Source organism: Otolemur garnettii, unplaced genomic scaffold (genome assembly GCF_000181295.1).
Source record: "Otolemur garnettii isolate 467f Iridium unplaced genomic scaffold, OtoGar3 scaffold00028, whole genome shotgun sequence".
Lineage (NCBI taxonomy): Eukaryota > Metazoa > Chordata > Mammalia > Primates > Galagidae > Otolemur > Otolemur garnettii.
The window spans coordinates 12,024,586-12,048,024 of NW_003852423.1; the positions used below are offsets into that span (position 1 = coordinate 12,024,586).

The following is a 23,439-nucleotide window of genomic DNA, read 5'->3' on the forward strand; positions in this document are numbered from 1 at the left end:
GACTAGTACAGACCCACAGTTTCTTTCTTTTTATTTTGCAGTTTGGGGCTGGGGCCAGGTTTGAACCCACCACCTCCAGTGTATGGGGCCAGTACCCTACTCCTTTGAGCCACAGGCGCCACCCCAGACCCGCAGTTTCTACCTGTACTTTTGTTACCTTGAAAATTTTATCATCTCTAAGGTAACTGCAGATTAATTTAAAACAACAAGTAGATTAATGGCCTCTTTATCATTCATCCTTCTTTTCTCCTACAGTTCATCACTCCTGAGCCATATCCCAGTTTCCCAGCACTGGACATCGTGAAGGAATGTGTATCTCAGTACTAAGATAGATTCTCCCTCACTCTGCGTTTAAATTTTGGCTAATAGGAATGAGATTTCTGTGATCTCTTATCTTAATATGCTTCTGAAACTTCAGGAACTTTATGCTTAAAAGAAAAGTTTCTCTTGATCACAGTTTCTGTGGTTACAAACTACAGAATAAAATAGCAGTGTATTTCCGCTTCTATAATTATAACTTCCCCTGCTAGATACATACAGAACCTGTGATAAGGAAGGTATTTCAGTTCTGTTGCAGTTTCAGAAGTAGTACTGCAGCTGTGCTTTGTTGTAGGGATTATTTAACATTTTTTTTCAGATTCCTGTAAGATAAAACTTGGTTTAGTGCATTTTTCAACTTTAGGACACTTATTTTTTTCACATTTCAACAATTCTGAAATCAGGACACAATGCCACATCATTATCTAATTGGCAGGGGTCTTATTTTCTTTCCTGTGTTACCTAAAATAATGGTATATCTTAAAATTGATGATGGTAATAATTTTAAGTGTCAGTTTTTGTGTGCCTAGACACTTGGCCAAACATCTCTGGGGCAAGTCTTTGATAGTATTTCTGGAAAAAATTAACTTTTGAATCAATAGACCAAGTATAGGAGGAAGTTGTCCTTCCTAATATGGGTAGGATTCATCCAGTGAAAGACTTGAATAGAATAAGAAGGCTCAGAAAGAAAGAGAGCCTTCTGCCTAAAAAAAAAATTTTTTTTTTAGGGCAGCACCTGTGGCTCAAAGGGGTAGGATGCCATCCCCATATGCCAGAGGTGGTGGGTTCAAACCCAGCCCTGGCCAAAAACTGCAAAAAAAAGAAAAAAATTTTTTTACTTTTTTTTTATTTTACATATACATGTGTTTTCTAGGTTTCCACTTCTTGCCTTCACAAAATCAAAAAGATGTAAAATTTAACAACAGTAACAATGTTTAAGATAAGGACTAGAAACAAAAACCTCATAAAGAATGAATGAAGATAAATACATTCAGAAAAGAAATCAGACGATTCTTTTTTAATTTTAAATAATTTTTTTTTTGGAGACAGGATCTTGTTATATTACCCCTGCTGGTCTCCTGAGCTCTAGCAGTCCTACCACCTCAGCCTTCCAAGTAGCTGGGATTCTAAGCACATAGTACCATTATCCAGCTTCAGCATTGTTCTTTTCTGGCCTTCATTGGCTCTTCCTGGTTCTTAAGCCTACCAGCTTTAGGAATGGAACTTTATGCTATCCAGTCTCTTAAGTTGCTGCCTCCAGCTCTTGGAACTTATTAGCCTCCCTGGTCACATGAGCCAATTCCTTATAATACGTCTCTTTATATATATACATATACACACGTCCTGTTGGTTCTTTTTCTCTGGAGAACATTAACTAATACAGATACATCCTAAATTTTATAAATATAGCAATTGAAGATGTCCTGACAGTCTTCTACACAAAAGTCATGGTGGATATGAGGAGCAGTCACACCAACTGAAGTCATGGAACTAAAAAGATGCTACTGTTCTATACCAGGAAGCTTTCTGGGAGTGGGGAACCAAGGTTTAAGTGTTTTGTGCCAGGAAGGACAGTGTAGAAAGATGAGTTTTCTTCCCACCTCTATCATGTTAACTACCTATGTGACCATATAATTAATCTGTCTGGGATTGGTTTCCTTATCTGTAAAATGAGCTGGTTGGACTAGGTGATTTCAAAGACCTCCTCCATTTCTCAGGTTGTCAAAAACTAATTCTTGTTTCAGTGAATAATTAGACTCTCTTACAAATGGCTGAAACTTCACCAGTAGTGTCTGATTCCAGGATCACTGATTCTCTGCCCAAGAAGATATAGTCTAATGATTGATTTGGCTTCCCAGGTTGTAATTTTTGTCCCAAGAATATTGGCCTTCAAGTGGCCAGTATCCTATGTTAGTCCCTATTTCTCTGTCCCAGGAGGCACCTTACCGTAGGCAGTAATTATGATGATACCCTTGGCAGGCAGTAATTATGATAATACTCATGGTTCTGTTTTCGGGTTGGCAGCCTTGATGGTTTCTTCTGTGTGGGGGAATATTATCCTATTATTCTCCAGAAGATGCCTGGAAAATTGATACCATTGTGACATTGATTGGCGTCTTATCCACTCTTTTTAGAATTTGAAGCCAAGATCTAAAAGTGTCACCTTCTAAAATAAAAATTTACAAGTTTATCCCAGAAAGTTTGCCAGCCAATAATTGATTTGTGTCCACAGCGGAGATAAGGCTTCTGACAAGCAAAAGAAGGTCTAGGTCCCTCTGGAGGAAATCTTCAGTATAAAATGTAACAAGTGAAACAAAAGCTATAGTTTTGGAAAAGATTACTTACCTTTGGTGAGAAGGGATTGTATGGAAGAATATTTCATTCTGATATTATTGGAGCTTAGGTGCTGAGAATCAGTATTTATCCAGGTTTGTTTAAGGAAGTGAGTGACAGTAGTACCTGGCGGGCCTGATGTTCTGCTTTCTAGAACTGCAGACCCTGAAGAAGTCAATGATGAGTGAAACATCTTGCCTGACCACTTAACTTAGATTTAGTGCTGACCATTCATCCCTCTGATTACAAATGTCATTTTCCTGTGCCATAATCTTAGGCTGGGGGTGTTCCCAGGAAGCCTACTAATCTGTTACAGTGAAATAAATTGACGCCATTTTGACGTTGATTGTTTTCTTACCCACTTGGTTTATGTGAATTAAACCCCAAGGGGCCATCACATATTTACACCTGAGCAACCCCTGGGGCTCTGCCCTCTCGCTAGCTGCCTCCTCCTTGGCAAGAGTCCCATGAGAGAAATGTATCCTTAAAGGGCTCTGCCTTTCATAGAAAGGGCAAAACCTGCATCTGACTAAGGAGACCTGGCAAGGCTGATGCAGAGCAGTCAAGAGAAGACATATTGTGAAGAAGATCCAGATCAAGCCAGAGGCATAAATACAGCAAATAAGTTTGGTTCATCTATTTACTGGAGTAAAGGGTGTATAACTAGATAAGATGGATATTTATACTATGTATGTTTTGTCCCCTGTAATTCTCTAATATTGAAATGAATATGGCTAAGCCTGGAATGTTTTAATGCAGGCTTATTAGTTGGCATAGTACTGTATTGGGGGAAAAGGTAATATCTCTTTCTATTTCTATAAATCCTGTCTCAGAGAATCATCACTATACTTGCTGCTGATCCTCCCAGACTTCTTCTATAATTATGTGACTAAAAATATATGCCTCTGTGGGTTTTTGTTTTTAATTTTTACAAAAATGAGATCAAACATACAGGTCTACCTCTTTCTCTTAGAATTTCCCTTGCAATGTGAAATTCCTCAGAGCTGGCACCCAGTATCCCACGTTTGTCCCTGTCTCTGTGTCCTGGCAGGCACCTCAGTAATTGTGATGATACTCTTGGTTCTGTTTTCAGGTTGGCAGCCTCGATGGTTCCTTCTGTGTGGGGGAATATTATCCTATTACGATTCTCCTGAAGATGCCTGGAAAGGTTGCAAAGGGAGCATTCAAATGGCAGTCTGTGAAATTCAAGGTAAGAATCCAAGTGACTTGCAGGTTTTAGTCTCCTGGCAGAAATAAAAAAGCCCTGCATGCCTTTCTCTGCTCCTCCCACCATGTAGACCAAGATATATAGTGTTATGTCCCAAAAGAAAGCCTTGCAAGTACAACCCAAAACTGCAGTTGGCTTTTACAAGGAGAGCAGTGTGCTTCACCACTCAGCTCATACTCACTCCTTAGTCACCTTCTCTTCAGGGCGACAGTGGCTATTTGCAGAGCTTAAGTTGCAGCATCAAACACTTCTGTGTTTAAATCAAGATGGACACACACATACACACCAGTCCTCCCACCTGCACTCAAAATAAGCATAAATTGAACTTAGAAATAATCTTGTTTTGGAATGTTGACACATGCTGAGAAGGTGTGGCTCAGAACAGCAGGTTAAATGGTAATTTAGGAGGTGGGGGCCTGTGAAGGAGAGTATGGTTTCCTTGATTCTTAAAGGGATCTGAGGGAATTCTCACACTTTTGGTTTGACTGATTTGTCAAGGGAAGTAGAGGAGGGAAAATAATTTGTTCTTGGTTGTTTCCCGGTAAATCCAAGGAAATAACATCCCCTTGCTTGCTGGCACACAAGCCTCTTTGGCTTCAGCGCAGCATACTTTACACACAGACACACACATATACACCAAAAGAGAGATTCCTTCTTGTTTCTGATAAAAAATAAATTTAACACAAAAGTTAAATTGAGTGATTCTGTTTTGGGCCAAGTCTTAATGATCCCTTGGAGGCAATTGCAGGGTTTCCCCTCGTGACCAGCAGAGGTGTCTAGAGAGCAATACATAAACAGAATTTTGTATGAATTAGAAGAGGTGGTGGGGACTGGCATCCTCTCTACAAAGAAGCCTTCAGTGACAAGCACTTGTAGAGCTCAAGAAGTTGGGTAGAGTAGAGGCTTCCCAGAGAGGCTTCTTCTATGTCTTTGACCTCTCTCTGTCTCGCTCCCAGTTCATTCTGTAGATAACACACGCATGGACCTGATAATCCCTGGGGAACAGTATTTCTACCTGAAGGCCAGAAGTGTGGCTGAGAGACAGCGGTGGTTAGTGGCCCTGGGGTCAGCCAAGGCTTGCCTGACAGACAGTAGGACCCAGAAGGAGAAAGGCAAGTATTGATTGTCTTCTGGTGTGAAAACCTTGGGAATCATCCACTGTCATTTCTGGGTTCCTGTATTTATTCCCTTTCCCCTGACTCCCTAGCCAGCTTTTTGTATCATGCGAACGCTACTTAGGTTAGTAGAACTTAAACTGAGGTCCGTGTCTAGGTCTTCTTTCTCGGTGTATCACAGCAGAAAGAACATAGGGTTTGGAGCCAGGCACAAGTGAGTTGAAATGGTGGCTTTGTGTTTAACTGTGTGTAACCTTAGCATAGGTCACTTAATCTCTCTAAGCCTGTTTTTTCATCTTTTAAAAAGAGGTAATAGTACCTACCTTAGGAGGATTAGTATGAGGATTGATGATGATATGAAATGATCTAGTACTCAGTGCAGAGTTGACATTTGGTGAAGAATAGCTAATCCAGAAAAGCCTTGGATCAGGGTGTTTCTGTGGTAATACCCTGCATTCCCTCCCTTTCTCTGGGATGGAATGAATACTTAATTGTTCAGCTGCTGCTGCTTCTTAATGCTCATTAACTCCCGAGAGCTATAGCACAACTTTCTCCCTGGGGCAAGAGTGCAGGGCTGGGGGGGTTGGGTGCAGTGGCTCATGCCTGTAATCTTAGCTCTCTGGGAGGCTGAGGTGGGAGGATTGCTTGAGGTCAGGAGCTCAAGACCAGCCTGAGCAAGAGCATGACTCTATCTCTACTTAAAATAGAAAAACTAGCTGGGTGTAGTGGCACATGTGTGTAGTCCCAGCTACTCAAACTAGCCCATGAGTTTGAGGTTGCTATGAGCTATGATGATGCTGTAGCACTCTACCCAGGGCAACAGAGTAAGACTCTGTCTCCAAAAAAAAAAGAAAGAAAAGAAAAGTTTCAGGGTTTACTGCCTGAACCTTTGTTATTGCCTTTCTGGCGTTAATGGGAAAAGGTGTTTTAGGGAATATCTCCTGTAACAGATATGGCAGGTATGCTTAGCTCTTCAGGTTTAGACCCAGTAAAATGACCTCTTCATTGGTTGTTTTTAAATGTTAAATTGGGAGCAAATTCTGGAAATTGTGGGCTTTAACTAAGAACAGATGGTAATATGCACTTTTTTCATGGAGAGGGAAACAAAGGTAGTAATAATTGTAGCTGAGCCCTTAGCCCCAGGATGGCTGCAGTGCCTCACTAATAATAGCTGGATGCTGTTTAGCTTTGACAAGGCAGCATTCAGTCTCTGCTAAAGTCACAAGTGGTGCTCTTGGTAGAGCTGGACCCTACAGAATAGTGTTTTTCAGATGAGCAAGAGAGCTGCATTAACAGGTAGATAGCTATGACCCCATTTTACAGATTGGGAAAACTCTATGTGGCAGAACTGAGACCAAAACCCTTTTACTCCCAGTTCTGACAGAAGTGGGTGAGACAGTAAGTCATCTCCTTCTTCTCATATTGTCCTCTCCTGAGTCAGTATGTTGGCTCAAGAAAGTGTACATTGCTTCAAAAGACTGGAAATCTGCATCTCTTTTTCTTCTCTTATTTTCACCCATCCTATCTATAACCCCATACTTTAAACATCTGACTTGGGCATAGGTTATATATTCGACTTCTGTATTGTATACTGACTAGTAAATTGGTTATTCTGGTTACTACATTACTGTCATTTTGTTATTTAGAGTTTGCTGAAAACACTGAAAACTTGAAGACCAAAATGTCAGAACTAAGACTTTACTGTGACCTCCTTGTTCAACAAGTAGATAAAACAAAAGAAGTGACCACAACTGGTGTGTCCAATTCTGAGGTAAAATATTATTTTGTTAATATTAAGAATATTTCACATAAGAAATAATACATTTTAGCATATAGAAGTACTATATGTAGTTTTCCTTCCTGGAGTGAATTGGAGATTAACTAATTGGTAACATTTAGAACCTTTAACTCAAGTACTGGTCTACTAAAATATATTGCACTGAGAGAGGATACCCAAGAAGGGTGAGGTCTAGGAGAACAGGTCTACTCAAGGAGACCTCAAGGATACACCTGCAGGGTCCCCTCCATGGTGACTCAGCTCTTGGGAATTTGTGGACTTAACTTCCTGGAACTTGGAAACTTCCACTTCTGTGAAATTCTGTAGTACTGTGAGGGCTAGAACAGCATCTCCCGCTTCATTCAAACTGACCAATGAAAAAGTTACCTGTGGGTTGGAATTTGTTGTTGGAAATAAAAAGGGAAAGTCCAAGCCAGTTGTGGAGTGGGGCCATTTGAAATTCTATGTCACAAGCTCCTAGCTGGTGAAAAAGCCATTCCTCGTATAAACATGGTGTTTGGGGGCTCTTTCTCTCCATTGGGCCTCGTCTTCCTGCAACATCTCCACAGTTTATGTTGCTTTTTAAGTTACAGTCTTACTGTCTTACAGAACCATTTCTATAGATGTGGCTACCAAGATGCCAACGTAGGTCTGTTAGTGATGTGTATTTGTCACCTTTGATGAGACCAGCAGGGTTTTATTTCACTGTAGTAATTGTGCTTTGGGATAGACTAATGTTTTCAAAGATGCTGACAGTTTTTTTTCCCTTCATTGTCAGCAAGGATTGTGATTATTAACATTTATTAAATTGTCATTCCTTCATCCTAAAGTATATATTAAAGGATTTCTCTGATGTTAAGCTACGTGTGAAATGGCTCACATTAACCAGAAAGGGCTTCTCCTCTGCTCTCAAAGAAGTTCCACTCTGGCAGGACAATGCCTACGACACTGTGCTGTTGGTGTATATGGGCTTTGAGTTTTTCTGATAAGGCTAATTTAGTTCACTTCCATTGACTTTGTTTGGGTTTTCTTACTCACTCAGGAGCTGTCTATCACGTGTAAGATATCATGCTGCAGTGGACTCGGGGGCTGAGGAGAGGCACTGGAAGCATTTCACTTCTCTTCCTGGGACATTTATAGTGTAGAGCAGCGATTCTCAACCCAGAGCAGTCCTGCCCCCTACAAGACATTTTTGCTTGTAACAACTAAGGGAGTGCTGCTAGTTAATAGTGTAAATGATTACACTGGTTAATAGATAAATTAGACCTTTTTTTTTTTTGTGGATAAGAATCTTTTAAGGATGTGCCACAATTGGGCTTTTTCTTTTTTGGCAAGGTAAAGGAGTCTTCCACTCTGGTTGTTTCGTAGGAGGGAGTTGATGTGGGAACTCTGCTGAAATCAACCTGCAATACTTTTCTGAAGACCTTGGAAGAATGCATGCAGATTGCAAATGCAGCCTTCACCTCTGAGCTGCTCTACCGTACTCCCCCAGGATCACCACAGCTGGCCGTGCTCAAGTCCAGCAAGGTAAAAGTCCCAGCTCCATTTGCTGCAGCAGGGCCTCATGGAAAAATGAAAAATTTATGCTGAGCCTTGTTCTCTATCATTCTTTGCTGACTGATACAGACTTTTTGTTAGTGGACTCTGCTTTATGACCACTTCTATGTCTGCCTCAGTATCACACGTACAGTCAGTTATCTGTGGCAGTTTTACCACCTAAACGTGTGTCTGATATAGCCTCCTCTTTCTAGTTTCCTTGTTTAGTGAGTCTTGCCTAAACTTATGGTAGCCTTCTAACTAGTTACCTTTAGCATGATCTTTCTAGTCAGTAAAAATATGTCTGTTAATGTGGTATAAGTCAAACCACTTTTCCTAAGCCTTTCAGTGCCTCCCTCATTGCCTATAGATTAAAGTAAAAAATTCTTAGCCCTTTCCCACATTGCAGCCTCTCTCCTTGTCATCACCTGGCTTGGACATAGTAATTGTTTGTAGTTTTCCCTTTGCCTTTATGCCATTTCCTGGTGCCATGAATACCCTTCTCACCTCTTTTCCCAGGTTAGCTTTTATTCATCTTCTGAGACTTAGTCTCTTCTCTGAGTCCCGATGTTGGGCTAAGAGCTGCTCCTCTCATGTGTAGTATATACACCTCTAGTTTTACCTTGTTCTGTATCAAAATTATTTTAAGAGGAGGAACCCCATAAGGATTACCTTTATACCTCTAGTGTAGGCGTCCTCAAACTACGGCCCACGGGCCACATGTGGCCCACCTAGGACATTTATCCAGCCTGACAGGTGTTTTTGCCGCCGCTGCCTGTCCTGCTTAGCAGCCGACTCATCCTGGGACCCGCAGTCTGGCCCTCCAACAGTCTGAGAGACAGTGAAATGGCCCCCTGTTTAAAAAGTTTGAGGACCCCTGCTCTAGTGTTTTATACAAGGCTGCATCATAGTTTACTATTTATTACTGTTTAATGAGCACAACTGAAATTACAAAGAAAGCTCATCACCAAGAGTTCAGCTATGATAATTTGAACCTTCAAAAGACCTTTTCCTTAGAAATTTGGGTACCGGGTGGCACCTCTGGCTCAGTGAATAGGGCACTGGCCCTATATACCGAGGGTGGTGGGTTCAAACCCAGCCCTGGCCAGACTGCAACAAAAAAATAGCCCAGCATTGTGGCAGGCACCTGTAGTCCCAGCTACTCGGGAGGCTGAGGTAAGAGAATCGCCTAAGCCCAAGAACTGGAGGTTGCTGTAAGCTGTGACACTACAACGCTCTACCAAAGATGATAAAGTGAGGCTCTGTCTCTATAAAAAAAAAAGACATTTGGGTACCCTTATTTGAATAAATAAGAAGTTGGGATATATGACTCCCTTTCGGGAAGACCTAAAATTGTTTCTTTTGAGCGCGGCAACTTTTATATTGGATAAAATCCTAAGCATGTTCTATTAGAAGTCTAATGTGTAAACTTTTGTATCTTGCTTCTTTTAAAGATGAAACATCCAGTCATACCAATCCATAATTCCTTGGAAAGGTATAGTAACTTTATATTTTTTTCTTCTTTCTAAAAATAAAAAGGATATTATTATTCTTTGTTTTAAAAAAATGATATTTTAGTCATATGGTGGTTTTCCTCATGACTTGATATGATAACAGAAGGAAACAATGCCTCACTTTCCCTTTTGGGGTGAGCCTAAAGCAACTCAGACCTTTCATTCAGCACTAGTGTAATAGAGAAGATGTTTCTGTTTTCCCCAGGACGCAGGCCTCACATATCACATCTAGTAATATGTAATCTCTCTAGAGTATACGGAAGGTTGGAACTTCTCTTGCACAGGAGCTGGGGACTGATTTAAGGATGCTCTCATTCAGAAAGGACAGTGCTACTACTTTGTTAAATCTGGGTAGTTTTACAGGTTGAAAAAGAACTTGGTATCAAAATTTAAACTTTTTTTTTTTGTAGTTTTTGGCGGGGGCCTGATTTGAACCTGCCACCTCACCTTCAGTATATGGGGCCAGCACCCTACTCCTTTGAGCCACAGGCTCCACTCTAAACTTTCTAGTTTTCTAAATGCTCCTTCATTTAAAAAAAAAGTATATAAAGTACTTCATTTACATAATCAATGGAGTCTTTATTCAGTTATTTTTACAAGCATTCCCACATACTGACAAAGTCCGTGTATTTGTCCTTTTCAGATTATTCCTAATTTAATTGTTTCTATTTTTTTTCTGTTCAACATATTTTTTCTAGGAAAATCTTTATATTTTCTTTTGAGGCGTTCTCTCTCTATATTCCTACATTTTGAATTACCAGGTTGAAATGGGGGGTGGTGGTGTTGTTACCGTTTTTTATGAAATAGCAAGTGCTTTTCCTGGAACCACCATGTAGCTTAGACCCTTTCCTCTTATTTTTATTAGAAGAAAATATTTTGTTCTAATTTGGTTAGGTACAGTCATCTATAATAAGATATTATGATTATCCCTTTAACAAACAGAATCAATTGTTTCACTAGTTTGTTTATTAGCTTTTTCTGTTACCCTGAAGTGCTAATAGTTCACTTGGGATGTGTTGAGATCCTCCTTGGTTCCTGACTATAGCATGTGGCTTCTGGGCAGTTAACTGCTAGGCAAAAACAGGAAGGTGGCCAGTGGTGTGAATAGAGAAAAGGCCTCCCAGGGAAAAGTTGTGAAGGAAAGTCCAGAAAGTGTTAAATGTGACATCTGAAGAAAGGTGATAGAAACCCAAAGAGCTGTCAATGACTATTTCCTGATGCTGGTGGGGAGCAGGAAGGTTAGGACAGCTGAAGGTTCTGGGAGAGCCATTAATGGCTCTTTTTTTTTTTTCTACATTGCTGCCTTGAGTCTGGCCTGCTCCCATCCTAAGCAAGTATTTGTCTTGGAGGCAGAGGCTGAGAGGCTTGGCTTGGCTTAACAATTCTGTTTCTTAATTAATATTAAAAGGAGTTGATGATTGTGAAAATCCCTATCCCTGAGAAAAACATCTACTTGGGCAGTCTGTTTATGAACAAATAACTGGACTTCTGGCTTTCTTTTAAAAAAATTACAGGCAAATGGATTTGAACAATTGTGAAAATGGATCTTTAAATATGGAAATAAATGATTATGAAGAAATCCTAATGAAAAACAAGAGCTCCTTATATTTGAAATCTGCAGAGATAGACTGTAGCATATCAAGTGAAGAAAATACAGATGATAATATAACAGGTAAAAACAAAAGTAAAGTCTGAAGCAAACCATAGCACAATAGGAAATTTGTGGGTGTGACTTACATCCGTGATTGTGACACTTGCTGGGGATTAACCTCAAGTTAACAGCGTACCTAGGTGTCTCCTAAGGAGGATGTTAATAAGGCAGATCAGGTCCCTGAACAACATTCTCTCACCTCATCTATCCTGGCATTGTATTGAGAAGGCAGCATGAAGAGGACCCTTCCTGCTCATTGTTCTTGGCTGTGATGTTCATGGCTGCAGTGGGCGGTAGCTGTGTGTGCTGACTGTTTAGCGTATGAGAACTTCATTGGTCTTCCATGCTATATCTCAAAGTCCTGTGAACATAGACTGTAATGTCCATTAAACAGTGTGTAAAATCATGGTCGTTAATTTTTTCATTTTTCCATTCTCTAACGGGGCCTGAGGATAACAGAAAACTATTAGGTTTTCACCCAGCTGTCTCTGTTCATCAAGCCAGAGTCCTACATTTCACGTCATAGGTCTATAGTTAGAATTTGCTAATTCTGTTGGTGCTAGAGTTTAATTTGGAGTTTTAATTGTATTTTAAGTACTTAATAAATCATTTTAATATAATTTTTTTTTGCAGTTTTTGGCCGGGGCTGGGTTTGAACTCGCCCCTTCCATCATATGGGGCCAGTGCCCTACACCTTTGAGCCACAGGCACCACCCATAATATAAAATTTTAAAAAATGTTTATCCTTTTCTTCCCTAAAATAAGAGACCCTATTTTTTCAAATAAGTTGGGGGTAAAAGATGCTTTTTCTTAGCTGTAAATCTGAGACAAGATCATTGAAGTCTTATCTCTTCAGTAAATTATAAAGACAGGAGAATTTCTATCAAACAATATTTTTTTGCCCCTTTTATTTTACTCGTAAGAATTTTTGTTTAGGGAACATTCAGGTTTAAGAACAAAGACCTATGGACAAGGATATTCTTTGCAGGGGTGTCCAAACTTGTTTTTTCTCTGGCACATGTCGGAGGAAGAGTTGTCTTGGACTACATATTAAATGCACAAACATTAATGAAGGAAACTGATTAGCATAAAAAAGGGTCCATGCATACTTTTCATGATATCCAATACCACAGATAAGCAAAAAAAGTCCTCACAAAATTAGTATGCAGCCTGCAGGAGCACAGGTTGGGCACTTCTGCTAGTATTACAGTCGATTCTCATTATTTATAGTAGCTATGTTTTGAGTCATCACGGACAGTGAATTAGCAACTACTAAACTGTTGCTTCTAGGGGAAATATAGGTTAGGTTCCTGCAAGCCTCTGGTTTCAGTATTTTTGTCCACCTATCAATATGTATACATAACCTTGTTTTATGTGTTTCTGTTTAAAGGTACCTTATTTCATATATTCTGTTGATTCATTAACATTGAACTTACAGCCAATACCACTATAACACATGCCTGAATGAGTCATCTAACACACATATTTTTGTCCATAGGGCTCCCTCATCATAGCCTTCTTGTGCTTAGGAATACTAGGTAGCACTGCACTTGGGGGCCCTGTTTAAAGACAGTATAACCAATAATGAAAGACAACATGAGAAAATGTGGCACTAAATAAGGACATTTGTTTATAGTATAAGAACTGAAATAAGAAGGTAGAGCATTGCTTTGTCCCACCTCAGCCAGGAATGTATGTCAGGTGACAAGTTTTTCTGTCACTCTGGACATGTCCACATGACTGCTAAAGTGCCACAAAAATTGATTTGGGGTTTACTAATACATTTTAAGAAGTAGACAAATTCACAAAAACATACATAATGTGTTAATGATGAGGATCAATGGTACAATAGTAAAATTCTGGAAACTACCTAAATACCCTCCACAAGGGCATGATGCAATAGTAAATGGTTATTAAAATCACGTTTTTGAAGAGTATTGAATAATAATGAAAATATTTATGATATGCTGGTTGAATAAAAAACAAGCAGGATACAAGTCTTTATACATACACTTGAAATCTAATTTTGTGTGTATGTGTACAATATTTCACCAATTGTAATCTCTGTGCTCTTGTGTTTTAGAAACTTTCAACAATGAATGTTAATACTTACAGTAAATATACAATACGTTAATAGTAGATACCTTCTACTTTGCAGTCCAAGCTGAAATAGTGAAGGAAGAGGGAGAGGAAGACCTGGGAAATCATGGCAGCACCCTGGCACAGCCTGGATCAGACTTCTCGAGTTGCTCTCAAGAATCCCACTGGGAAGAAGGCAAAGAAGTCGTCCCAACTTTCTTTAGTACCATGAATACCAGGTATGTAGGACCTGCTAAAGTCACTGACAGTTGAATGCAAGCTTCCATGCTGGAAAACTGGTCGTAGTGTTCCCTTTGGGTGATGGAGTATGTATTCTAAGAGAATAGAGAATAAATGGTAAACCAAGGGCCCACTTTCTATTTACCTTGTGTGAGTAGGGGATGAGAAGGAATTGAATTGTAAGGTGTATTCTATGAACAAATTTTAGCTTGTTGGGTGGATTTATTTTTGGAAAATGATCATATTTTGATAGTAAAACAACCCTTGGGGCATATCTGTGATAATTTCCCCTACAGAATAGCAGTTGTTTCCATGACTACCTTTGAACTGCAGAGTGCTGATGTTGTATTTTCAATCTTTCCTCCTCCATCTCACCAAATTGTTTAGCTTTAGTGACATTGAACTTTTGGAGGACAGTGGCATTCCCACAGAAGCATTCTTGGCATCATGTTACGCTGTGGTTCCAGTGTTAGGTAAGATTGCTGCAGTTGTCTTACATTCATGAGTCCCTAGAATCTCTCACAACAGTTATCTTGCAGGAGAAACAGCCTGAACTATTTTACAATGAGATGACCTTCCTTCTTAGCTACCTATTCATATCACCAGCCACATACAGTTAAAACTGTATGATCCTAAGCATTATTACATATTTCCATTTCATTTCTGATTATTATTCGTGTACTAATAGTAGAGTAGTATAATGAAAACAGGAGATTCTGCTTTCTAGAAACCATGCATATAAAAGCAAAAGTTGAGGTAGTTGAAGAACAGGCCTTCAGATTGGTTGGTACTATGAAAAGAATATTTCACCAGCTAAAGCTTTTTTTCAAAGATTTACACAAAATATTATATATTTAAATTTATTTAGGTTAAATTTAGTTTTACTAGTACAGAGTTGGTAATACCAGGAATCACTAATATGTGAAAATTTACTGTGTGGTCCATTTAATAACTATACATCTTTTTTTTTTTTTAATTGAGGCATAACTTGAGTAGGACTTAAGTGTTACAAGTCATTAAGTTTTGACAAATGCACCTACCTATGTAATTCACATTCCTATCAACACATAGTATGTTTTTATCATCCTAGAACATTCCCTATGCCAGTTGGTTCCCACTCCACCACTCAGTTTGAGGCAACTACTATGTTGAATTTTGTCATGAGAGGTTAATTTTGCCTATTCCAAAACTTCATATAAATGGAATTATATCACATACTCTTTTCATCTGGTTTATCTCTCTCAGTATGTTTTTGAGATTCATCCTTGTTGCAGGTATGTTCCTTTTTATTGCTGAGTAGTATTTCATTAGAGGAATCTACCACAGTTTGTTTATTCATTCTCCTATTGATGAATATTTAGTTTCTAGTTTGGGGCTATTATAAATGAAATTATTATGAACATTTTTGAGTTTGTGGACATATGTTTTCATATATCTAGCATAAATACTTAGGACCAGAATTGCAGGTTCATAGTTTAACTTTATAATAAACTCCAAACAGTTTACAGAGTAGTTACACAATTACATACCTCCTGGCAGTGTATAAGTATTCTAGTTGCTTCACATCTTCTTTAATATTTGTTGATGTTAGTGTTTTAGGTTTTGGCTATTTCTGTATCTCATTGCGACTTTAATTTACATTTCCCTGATAACTAATGATGTTGAGCACTTTTCCATATAATTATTGGCCATTGCTGTATTTTCCATTATGAAGTTGGTTTTCTTCTTACTTTTGAGTTGTGAGAGTTCCTTAAGTATTCAGAATAAAATTTCATTGTAGACATCTACAATACATTGTGAATATTTTCCCCAGACTATGACTTTGCTCTTTTCTTATTGATGTCTTTTGAAAAGCAGAAGTTTTTAATTTTGATGAAATTCAATTTATTCTTTTATATTTAGTGCTTTCAGTGTCCTAAAAAATCTTTACATGAAGATAATGTTTTCTTCTAGACTGTTATAATTTTTACATTTATTCCTGTGATCCACTTGGAATTATTCATATTATTATTTTCTTTTTATTTCTTCTCTTGAGACAGAGTCTCATTGTGTCACCTTTGGTAGCGTACCCTGGCATCACAGCTCACAGCAACCTCAAACTCTTGGGCTTAAGTGATTCTCTTGCCTCCGCCTCCCAAGTAGCTGGGTCTATAGGCCACAACACCTGGCTATTTTTTTTTTTTGTAGTTGTCATTGTTGTTCGGTGGACCTGGGCTGGGTTCGAACCCGCCAGCCCCAGTGTATGTCGCTGGCACCCTAGTCGCTGAGCTACAGGCACTGAGCCTGGAATTATTTTCTGTATGTGGTGTGAGGTAGGGGGTTGAGGTTATTTTCTGTTTATTGCTTTATAGTATCTGGTCACTTAAGAATTATTTGCCAAAAAAAATTTTTTTCTCCTTTACATTGCTTTGATAGCTTCATTGAAAATCAGTTGGCCTTACAATGTGGATCTATTTCTGGAAGCTTTTTTTTTCTGATGCAAATATGGTAGTATCTTTCTCACTGTGGGGTTTAAAATCAGAGAATGTAAGTCTTCCAGTGTTGTTCGTTTTCAAGATTATTTTGGAAATTCTAGGTCTTTTGCACGTCCATGTAAATTTTAGCTTTTTAATTTAAAAAGCCTTTTGGATTTTAGTTAAGATTACATCGTACCTATAAACCAATTAGGAGAGAATCAACATGTTAAACAACACTGAGTCTTCCAATCCATGAGCATGCTATTTCTCTTCACTTAATTTAAGCTATTTTTATTTCCTCTCAAGAATGTTTTATATAGTTTTTAGTGTAGAGATCTTAACTGAATTTTGTTTTTAGAACTATTATAAAAAGTGTTTTATTTCATTTTCTTACTACTCATTGTTAGCCTGTAGATATAATTGATTTTCACATTCTAAGAGCTATTCTTATAATCATGAATAAGTTAGTTTTATAAAATTTTTTTTGCATTTATTGAAATCATTGTGTTTTTACTGTAATTCATTAATATAGTGAGTGGTTTATTGGGTGAATTTAATTCACCATCTTGCTTGTTTCTACCATTTTACTACTTATTTTGTATTTTTCTTACCCTGTTCTTTGTTCCTTAATTGTTCCTTTCTTTACTTCCAGCTAATTAGTTATTTTTTAAAGATCTTGTTATTTCCTCTTTTAGCTTTTTAGCTACCTGTCTTTGTTCCTGCTTTTCTTTTAGATCAATGTATTTTTGATATGAATTCCATTACCTTTTCTGTTTTGCCTTTTTAGCTATACCTCTTTATTTTTTGGTTATTGCTCTTGGCCAGTAGTCTATTTGAACTATATATGTAATTTCAAATTTTCCCGTAGGCACATTAAAGTTAATTTTAATAGCATGTCTTTTTAACTTAGTATGTCTAAAATAACATTTCAACTTATAAATCAATATAAAGAATCATTAGTGAGATATTTTGCACTCTCTTTTTGGTACTAAGTTTCCAAAATCTGGTATGTATTTTATGCTTGGAGTACTTCACTTTGAACTAGCCACATTGTAAGTACTAAATAGCCACATATCTGGTAGCTACCATAATCGATAATGTAGCCCTAAGGATTACAATGCATATTCGAAACTTACAAGACTATCTTCATCTTACCTGTTAATAAAACAAAGTGAAAACATTATCCTAGAAAGCTTTCAAAGTTTATGTTTGGAAAATACTTGAGAAGCAAAAATTAAAGTTGTTAGAGAAAAGACCTGCTAAATTTATTGTTGATATAAAAATATTTTTCACTGCCTTTTAAAACTGCCTTTTCAAAATGTTTTGATCCTTTCTTCTAGACAAACTTGGCCCCACAGTATTTGCTCCTGTTAAGATGGATCTTGTTGGAAATATTAAGGTGAGCATATTGGTTTGTCTCTGTAGAAGCTTTTTTTTTTTTTAATTGAGACAGAGTCTCATGTTGTCACCCTCAGTAGAGTAGTGTAGCGTCATAGCTCACAGCAACGTCAAACTCTTGGGCACAAGCAGTTCTCTTGCCTTAGCCTCCCTAGTAGCTGAGACTGTAGGCACCCGCCATGATGCATGGCTATATATATATATTTTTTTGGTTTAGCCAGCCTGGTCCGGATTCAAACCCCCAGCCCTGGAGCATGTGGCTGCACCCTATCCACTGAGTGACAGGTGCCAAGCTGAGTCTCTGTAGAAAGTTTTAAATAAAGGAAAGCATTTTCAATATTTTTGTGTTTGACAAGAATTCTTAAATTAAGAATTAAATAATGTTATCGGAGCTCTTTAAGAGAGCAAATAACTTTCTTCTTTATGAATGCTCAGTAAAGGCATTAGTAAGCCCTTATTATATGCTAGTGGAAAGCTTTTGGGAGAATGGAATATTGATTTTGAAAATGAAACCTTTTCTTGCCTAAAACATGGATCAGTAAGAGTTTCACTGTTATGTCAACACTGATTTTGTGCTTTTTAAAAGTTTTTATGCTATAAAGTTACATTTTTCTAAAACACATATTAGAAAGTGAACGTGAAAATAGCTATCAGTGGTCTAGGACTCAAAAGGCCCACCTCCCAACTGCAGCTATGGAACCATCACCAGCTCAACTAGTCTCTCTGCGCTTGTTACCTCCCAGTACAATGAGGGAGTCCTATATATTACTTTCAAATTTGGGCCCCTTTTAAAATGTACATTGAACATTACCTTCTTGGTGATATAGTACTCAATGAAAATCTGTCTCCTTTGTTATTGGATGCTACTCTTTTAAGAAAGCAGTGCAAGGAATTCTGATAGATGTATAGATATACTTTACTGTGTATTTAAACAGATAGTTGCATGAAATCTTGTTTGAACAAATGATTGTTGAGTTTTACACTCAGAATGAAAAGTATCTGCCAAAGATAGCTATGAGAGGTTCTGAGGCAGAAAAGTTTACTTTAAGAACAAACTTTAAAATCCTGAGACTATGTAATTTTAGCAGAAGCCTCAGAATTTTCTCATTATAAAACACATTACCTTGAAAACAAAGAAGCAGAATTTTCTCATTATAAAACACATTACTTTGAAAACAAAGAAGAATTTTGATTTTTTTTAGGGGCCTACTTGCCAAACTCATCTCAGTACTATACTGGTTTACCTGATCACTTTAACACTTTTTTATTTCAATAGATTTAGGCAGCACAAGTGGATTTTTTAAAAAATGAGTGAATTATGTAATGCTGGAGTCAGGGTCTTTGAGTGTACCCATCACCAGAATAGTGCACATTATACCCGTAAGGTCGATTTTTATCCTTCACCCCCTTCTCCTTCTTCCCTCTTCCTAGTTTTCAATGTCCATTATTCCGCTTTCTGGCCATATATACCCATCATTTAGCTCCCACTTGTAAGTGAGAACATCTGGTATTTGTTTTTCTGTCCTTGAGGTACTTAGGATAGATGGTCTCTGGTTCCATCCACATTGGTGCAAAAGACATTATTACTTCATCCCTTTTCATAACTGAGTAGTACTCCATGGTGTATATAATGTACGCCACATTTGCTTTATCCACTCATCTATTAATGGGCCCTTCGGCTGATTTCCCATCTTTGCTGTTGTGAATTGTGTTACAGTAAACATCCTAGTGCAGGTGTCTTTTTTTTTTTTTTATAAAGGCTTCTTTACTTTTGGGTGGATATCTAGTAATGGGATTGCTGGACTGAACAGTAGAACTACCTTTAATTCTTTTGAGAAATCTCCATACTATTTTCCTTAAAGATTGTACTAGTTTACATGCCCATCCACAGTGTGTAAGCATTCCCTTTTCATAGCATCTATGCCAATACCTGTTGTTTTTTGACATTTTAATAAAGGCCATTCTGACTGTGGTGAGGCAGTATCTTATTATGGTTTTAATTTGAATTTCTCTGGTGATTAGTGATGTTTAGCATGTTTTCATGTATTTGATGTCCATTTGTCTATTGTCTTTTAAAACAAATCTGTTCACGTGGCCAGGTGCAGTGGCTCAAGCCTGTAGTCATAGCACTCTGGGAGGCTGAGGTGGGTGGATGGCTTGAGCTCATGAGTTCAAGAACAGTCTGAGCAAAAGTGAGACCCTGTCTCTACTAAATAGAAAAACAGGGACAAGAGAATCGCTTGAGCCCAAGTTGGAGGTTGCTGTGAATTACGACACCATGCCACTCTGCCCAGGGACACAACTTGAGACTCTATCTGAAAGAAAAAAGAAAAAAATCTGTTCATGTCTTTTGCCCACTCTTTGATGGGTTTATTTGAGTTTTTTCCTCACTGATTTGTTTCAGTTCTTTGTAGGTTCTGGATATTTGTCAGATACGTAGTTCAGGAATATTTTCTCCCATTCTGTGGATTGATGATTATTTCCTTTGCTATGCAGAAACTTTTTTGTTTAATTAAGTCTCATTTGTTTATTTTTTTGTTGCTTTATTTGCTTCTGTTATCTTAGTTATAAATGCTTTGCCTAGGCCAATATCCAGAAAAGTTTTTCCTATGTTTTCTTCTAGAATTTTTGTGGTTTTAGGTCTTACATTTTAAGTCTTTATTTCATCATGAGTAATTTTTGTATTTGGTGAGAAATAACCCAATTTCATTCTTCTGCATGTGGCTATCCAGTTTTTCCAGCACATTAATGGAATACAGTGCCCTTTACCCAGTATGTGTTTGGGTCTTCTTTGTTGAAAGTCAGTTGGTTGTAGACAACAGGCCTTTATTTCTGGATTCTCTAGCTGTTCCATTGGCCCATGTGTCTACCTTTACATATGTATTGTGCTGTTTTGGTTACTCTAGCCTTGTCGTGTAATTTGAAGTCATCAGATAATGTGATGCCTCCAGATTTGTACTTTTTGCTTAGGATTGATTGCTTTGGCTATTCAAGCTCTTTTTTCATTCTATATGAAGTTGAGATTATTTTTTCTAGATCTATGTATGATGTTGGTATTTGATGGGAATCACATTGAATCTGTAAATCACTTCAGGCAGCATAGACATTTTCACAGTGTTGATTCTTCCAGTCCATGAGCATGGGATATTTTTCCATTTGTTTCATCTGTGGTTTCTTTCACAGTGTTTTATCGTTGTCTTTGCACCTTTCACCTCCTTGATGAAATATATTCCAAGATATTTCATTTCCTTGCAGCTATTTATAGATGGCGTTAAGTTCTTGATGTGATTCTCAGTTTGACTGTTACAGTACATAGATTTGTGTATATTAATTTTGTAACCTGAGACTTTACTGAATGGTTTCTGGTTCCATCCACATTGGTGCAGAAGACATTATTTCATTCCTAGAGTCTTTGTTTTCCTACATGTGGGATTATATTATCGACAAACAAGGATAGTTTGACTTCCTCTTTACTGATTTGGATACCTTTTATTTATTTCTATTACCTGATTCTGGCTAGGACTTTCAGTACTGTATTGAATGGCAGTGGTGACAGTGGGCATCCTTGTCTTGTTCCAGTTCTTTGGGAGAACACAACTTTTCCATATTCAGTATGATGGTGGCTGTGGATTTGTCACATATAGCTTTTATTATTTTGAAGTATGTTCCTTTTATATGTTCCTTCTAAAGTTTGTTGAGATAAACTTTTGAGGGTTTTTTTATCATGTAGTGGTACTGGATTTTATTGAGTGCTTTTCTACATCTATTGAGGTGATCATACGGTTTTTGTTTTTAATTCTCTTTATGTGGTGAATCACATTTATTGATTTGAGTATGTTGAATCATTCATATGTGCATACATTTCTGGAATGAAATCCACTTGATGATGTCATATCTTCCTGATATGCTGTTGGATTGGGTTTGCTAGTATTTTGTTGAGGATTTTACATCTATGTTTATGAGGGATATTGGTCTACAGTTTTCTTTTTTGTTGTTGTCGTGTCCATCTCTGGCTTTGGCATCAGGATGGTACTGGCTTCATAGAATGAGCTGGGGAGGATTCCCTCCTTCTCGATGTTATGAAGCGGTTTCAGTAGGGTAGCTGCCAGTTAGGTGCCAGATTTCTGTAGGTCTGACAGAAGTCTGCTCTGGCCTGAGGGATTTTTCTCCAAAAAAATTTGGAGATTTTTTTATTACTGTTTTAATTTCACTATTCATTTTGGTCTGTCAGGATTTCTGTTTCTTCCCAGTTCAAACTTGGGAGGTTGTGTGTTTCCAAAACTTTATCCATTTCCTCTAGATTTTCCAGCTTATGTGCACAGAGGTTTTTATAGTACTTAGAAATGATATTTTGTTTGTATGGTATCAGTTGTAGTGTCTCCTTTTTCATTTCTGATTGAGCTTATTTGAGTCCTCTTCTATTTCTGGTTAATCTGGCTAATCTATTGGTTTTATTGAGCTTTTCAAAGAATTGAATTTTTGTTTTGTTGGTTTTTAGTTTCCATTGTCTTTATTTCTGCTCTGATCTTTGTTATTTCTTTTCTTCTTCTGGCTTTGGGTTTGGTTTGTTTTTCTTTTTTTTATTTCCTTGAGGTGTGACATTAAATTGTTAATTTGTGATATTTTTGTCTTTTTGATGTAGGCATTTAAGACTATAAATACTTACCTCTTGGTACTACTTTTGTTGTATCCCAGGAATTTTGAGATTTTGTATCATCCTTGTGGTTCAATTTGAAAAATCTTGTGACTTCCATCTTGATTTTGTCATTGACCTAAGGATCATTCAGCAGCAGGTTATTTAATTCAATATATTGGTGTGGTTTTGAAAGTTCCTCTTGGAATTGATTTCTAGTTGTATTCTATTGTAGTCTGAGAAGATATATGGCAAAATCTTGATTTTTCTGAATTTACTGAGACTTGTTTTGTGGCCTAACATTAATCTATCTTGAAAAATGTTGCAGGTGCTGGAGAGTGTAGATTCTGTAATTTGGGGTACAATGTTCTGTAAATGTTTGTTAGGTCCATTTGTTCTAGAATCCCCGTGTTTGTTGATTTTCTGCTTTGATGATCTGTCCTGTTCTGTCAGTAGAATGTTGAAGTCTGGCTGTTAGGAGGTTGCTGTTTATTTTCTTGCTTAGATCTAGTAGACTTACCTTTTTTTTTTTTAGAGACAGAGTCTCACTTTGTCACCCTCGGTAGAGAGTGGTGACGTCACACAGCTCACAGCAACCTCCAACTCCTGGGCTTAGGTGATTCTTTTGCCTCAGCCTCCCGAGTAGCTGGGACTATAGGCGCCCGCCACAACGCCCGGCTATAGTAGACTTAGCTTTATGAATCTGGAAGCCTCAAGGTGCATATATATTTAGGATCATTATATCTTGTTGAATCATTCCCTTTATCATTTCATAATGACTGTCTTTGTCTTTTTGCCATAGTTGATTTAAAGTCTGTTTTATCTGATGTGAAATAACTATTTCTGCTTGCCTTTGGTTTCCATTTGCCTGGTATATTTTTTTCCACACTCTTCCTTTGAGTCTAGTAGAATCTTTACAAGTTAAATGGATTTCTTGGGGGCAGCATATATTTGGGCTGAGTTTTTTTTTTTTTTTTTACATGTTAGCCAATCTTTATCTTTTAAATGTAGCATTAAGACCATTTATGCCCCAGCCCGGACCCGCCAAACAACAATGACGGCTGCAACCAAAAAATGGCCGGGTGTTGTGGCGGGCGCCTGTGGTCCCAGCTGCTTGGGAGGCTGAGGCGGGAGACTCGCTTGAGCCCAGGAGTTGGAGG

General features: G+C 37.9%; 1 protein-coding gene across 1 annotated transcript in view; it reads left to right on the forward strand.

The window, feature by feature from the left end:
• Positions 1–23,439, forward strand: part of PLEKHA8 (pleckstrin homology domain containing A8) — a 58,039-nt gene that overhangs the window by 14,309 nt on the left and 20,291 nt on the right. The window contains exons 2-10 of the mRNA XM_003788545.2: positions 3,746–3,862; positions 4,837–4,992; positions 6,642–6,766; positions 8,141–8,299; positions 9,763–9,803; positions 11,337–11,494; positions 13,632–13,791; positions 14,180–14,265; positions 17,589–17,647. Coding sequence (XP_003788593.1) covers positions 3,746–3,862; positions 4,837–4,992; positions 6,642–6,766; positions 8,141–8,299; positions 9,763–9,803; positions 11,337–11,494; positions 13,632–13,791; positions 14,180–14,265; positions 17,589–17,647 — 1,061 coding nt within the window. The remainder of the gene's footprint in view (positions 1–3,745; positions 3,863–4,836; positions 4,993–6,641; positions 6,767–8,140; positions 8,300–9,762; positions 9,804–11,336; positions 11,495–13,631; positions 13,792–14,179; positions 14,266–17,588; positions 17,648–23,439) is intronic.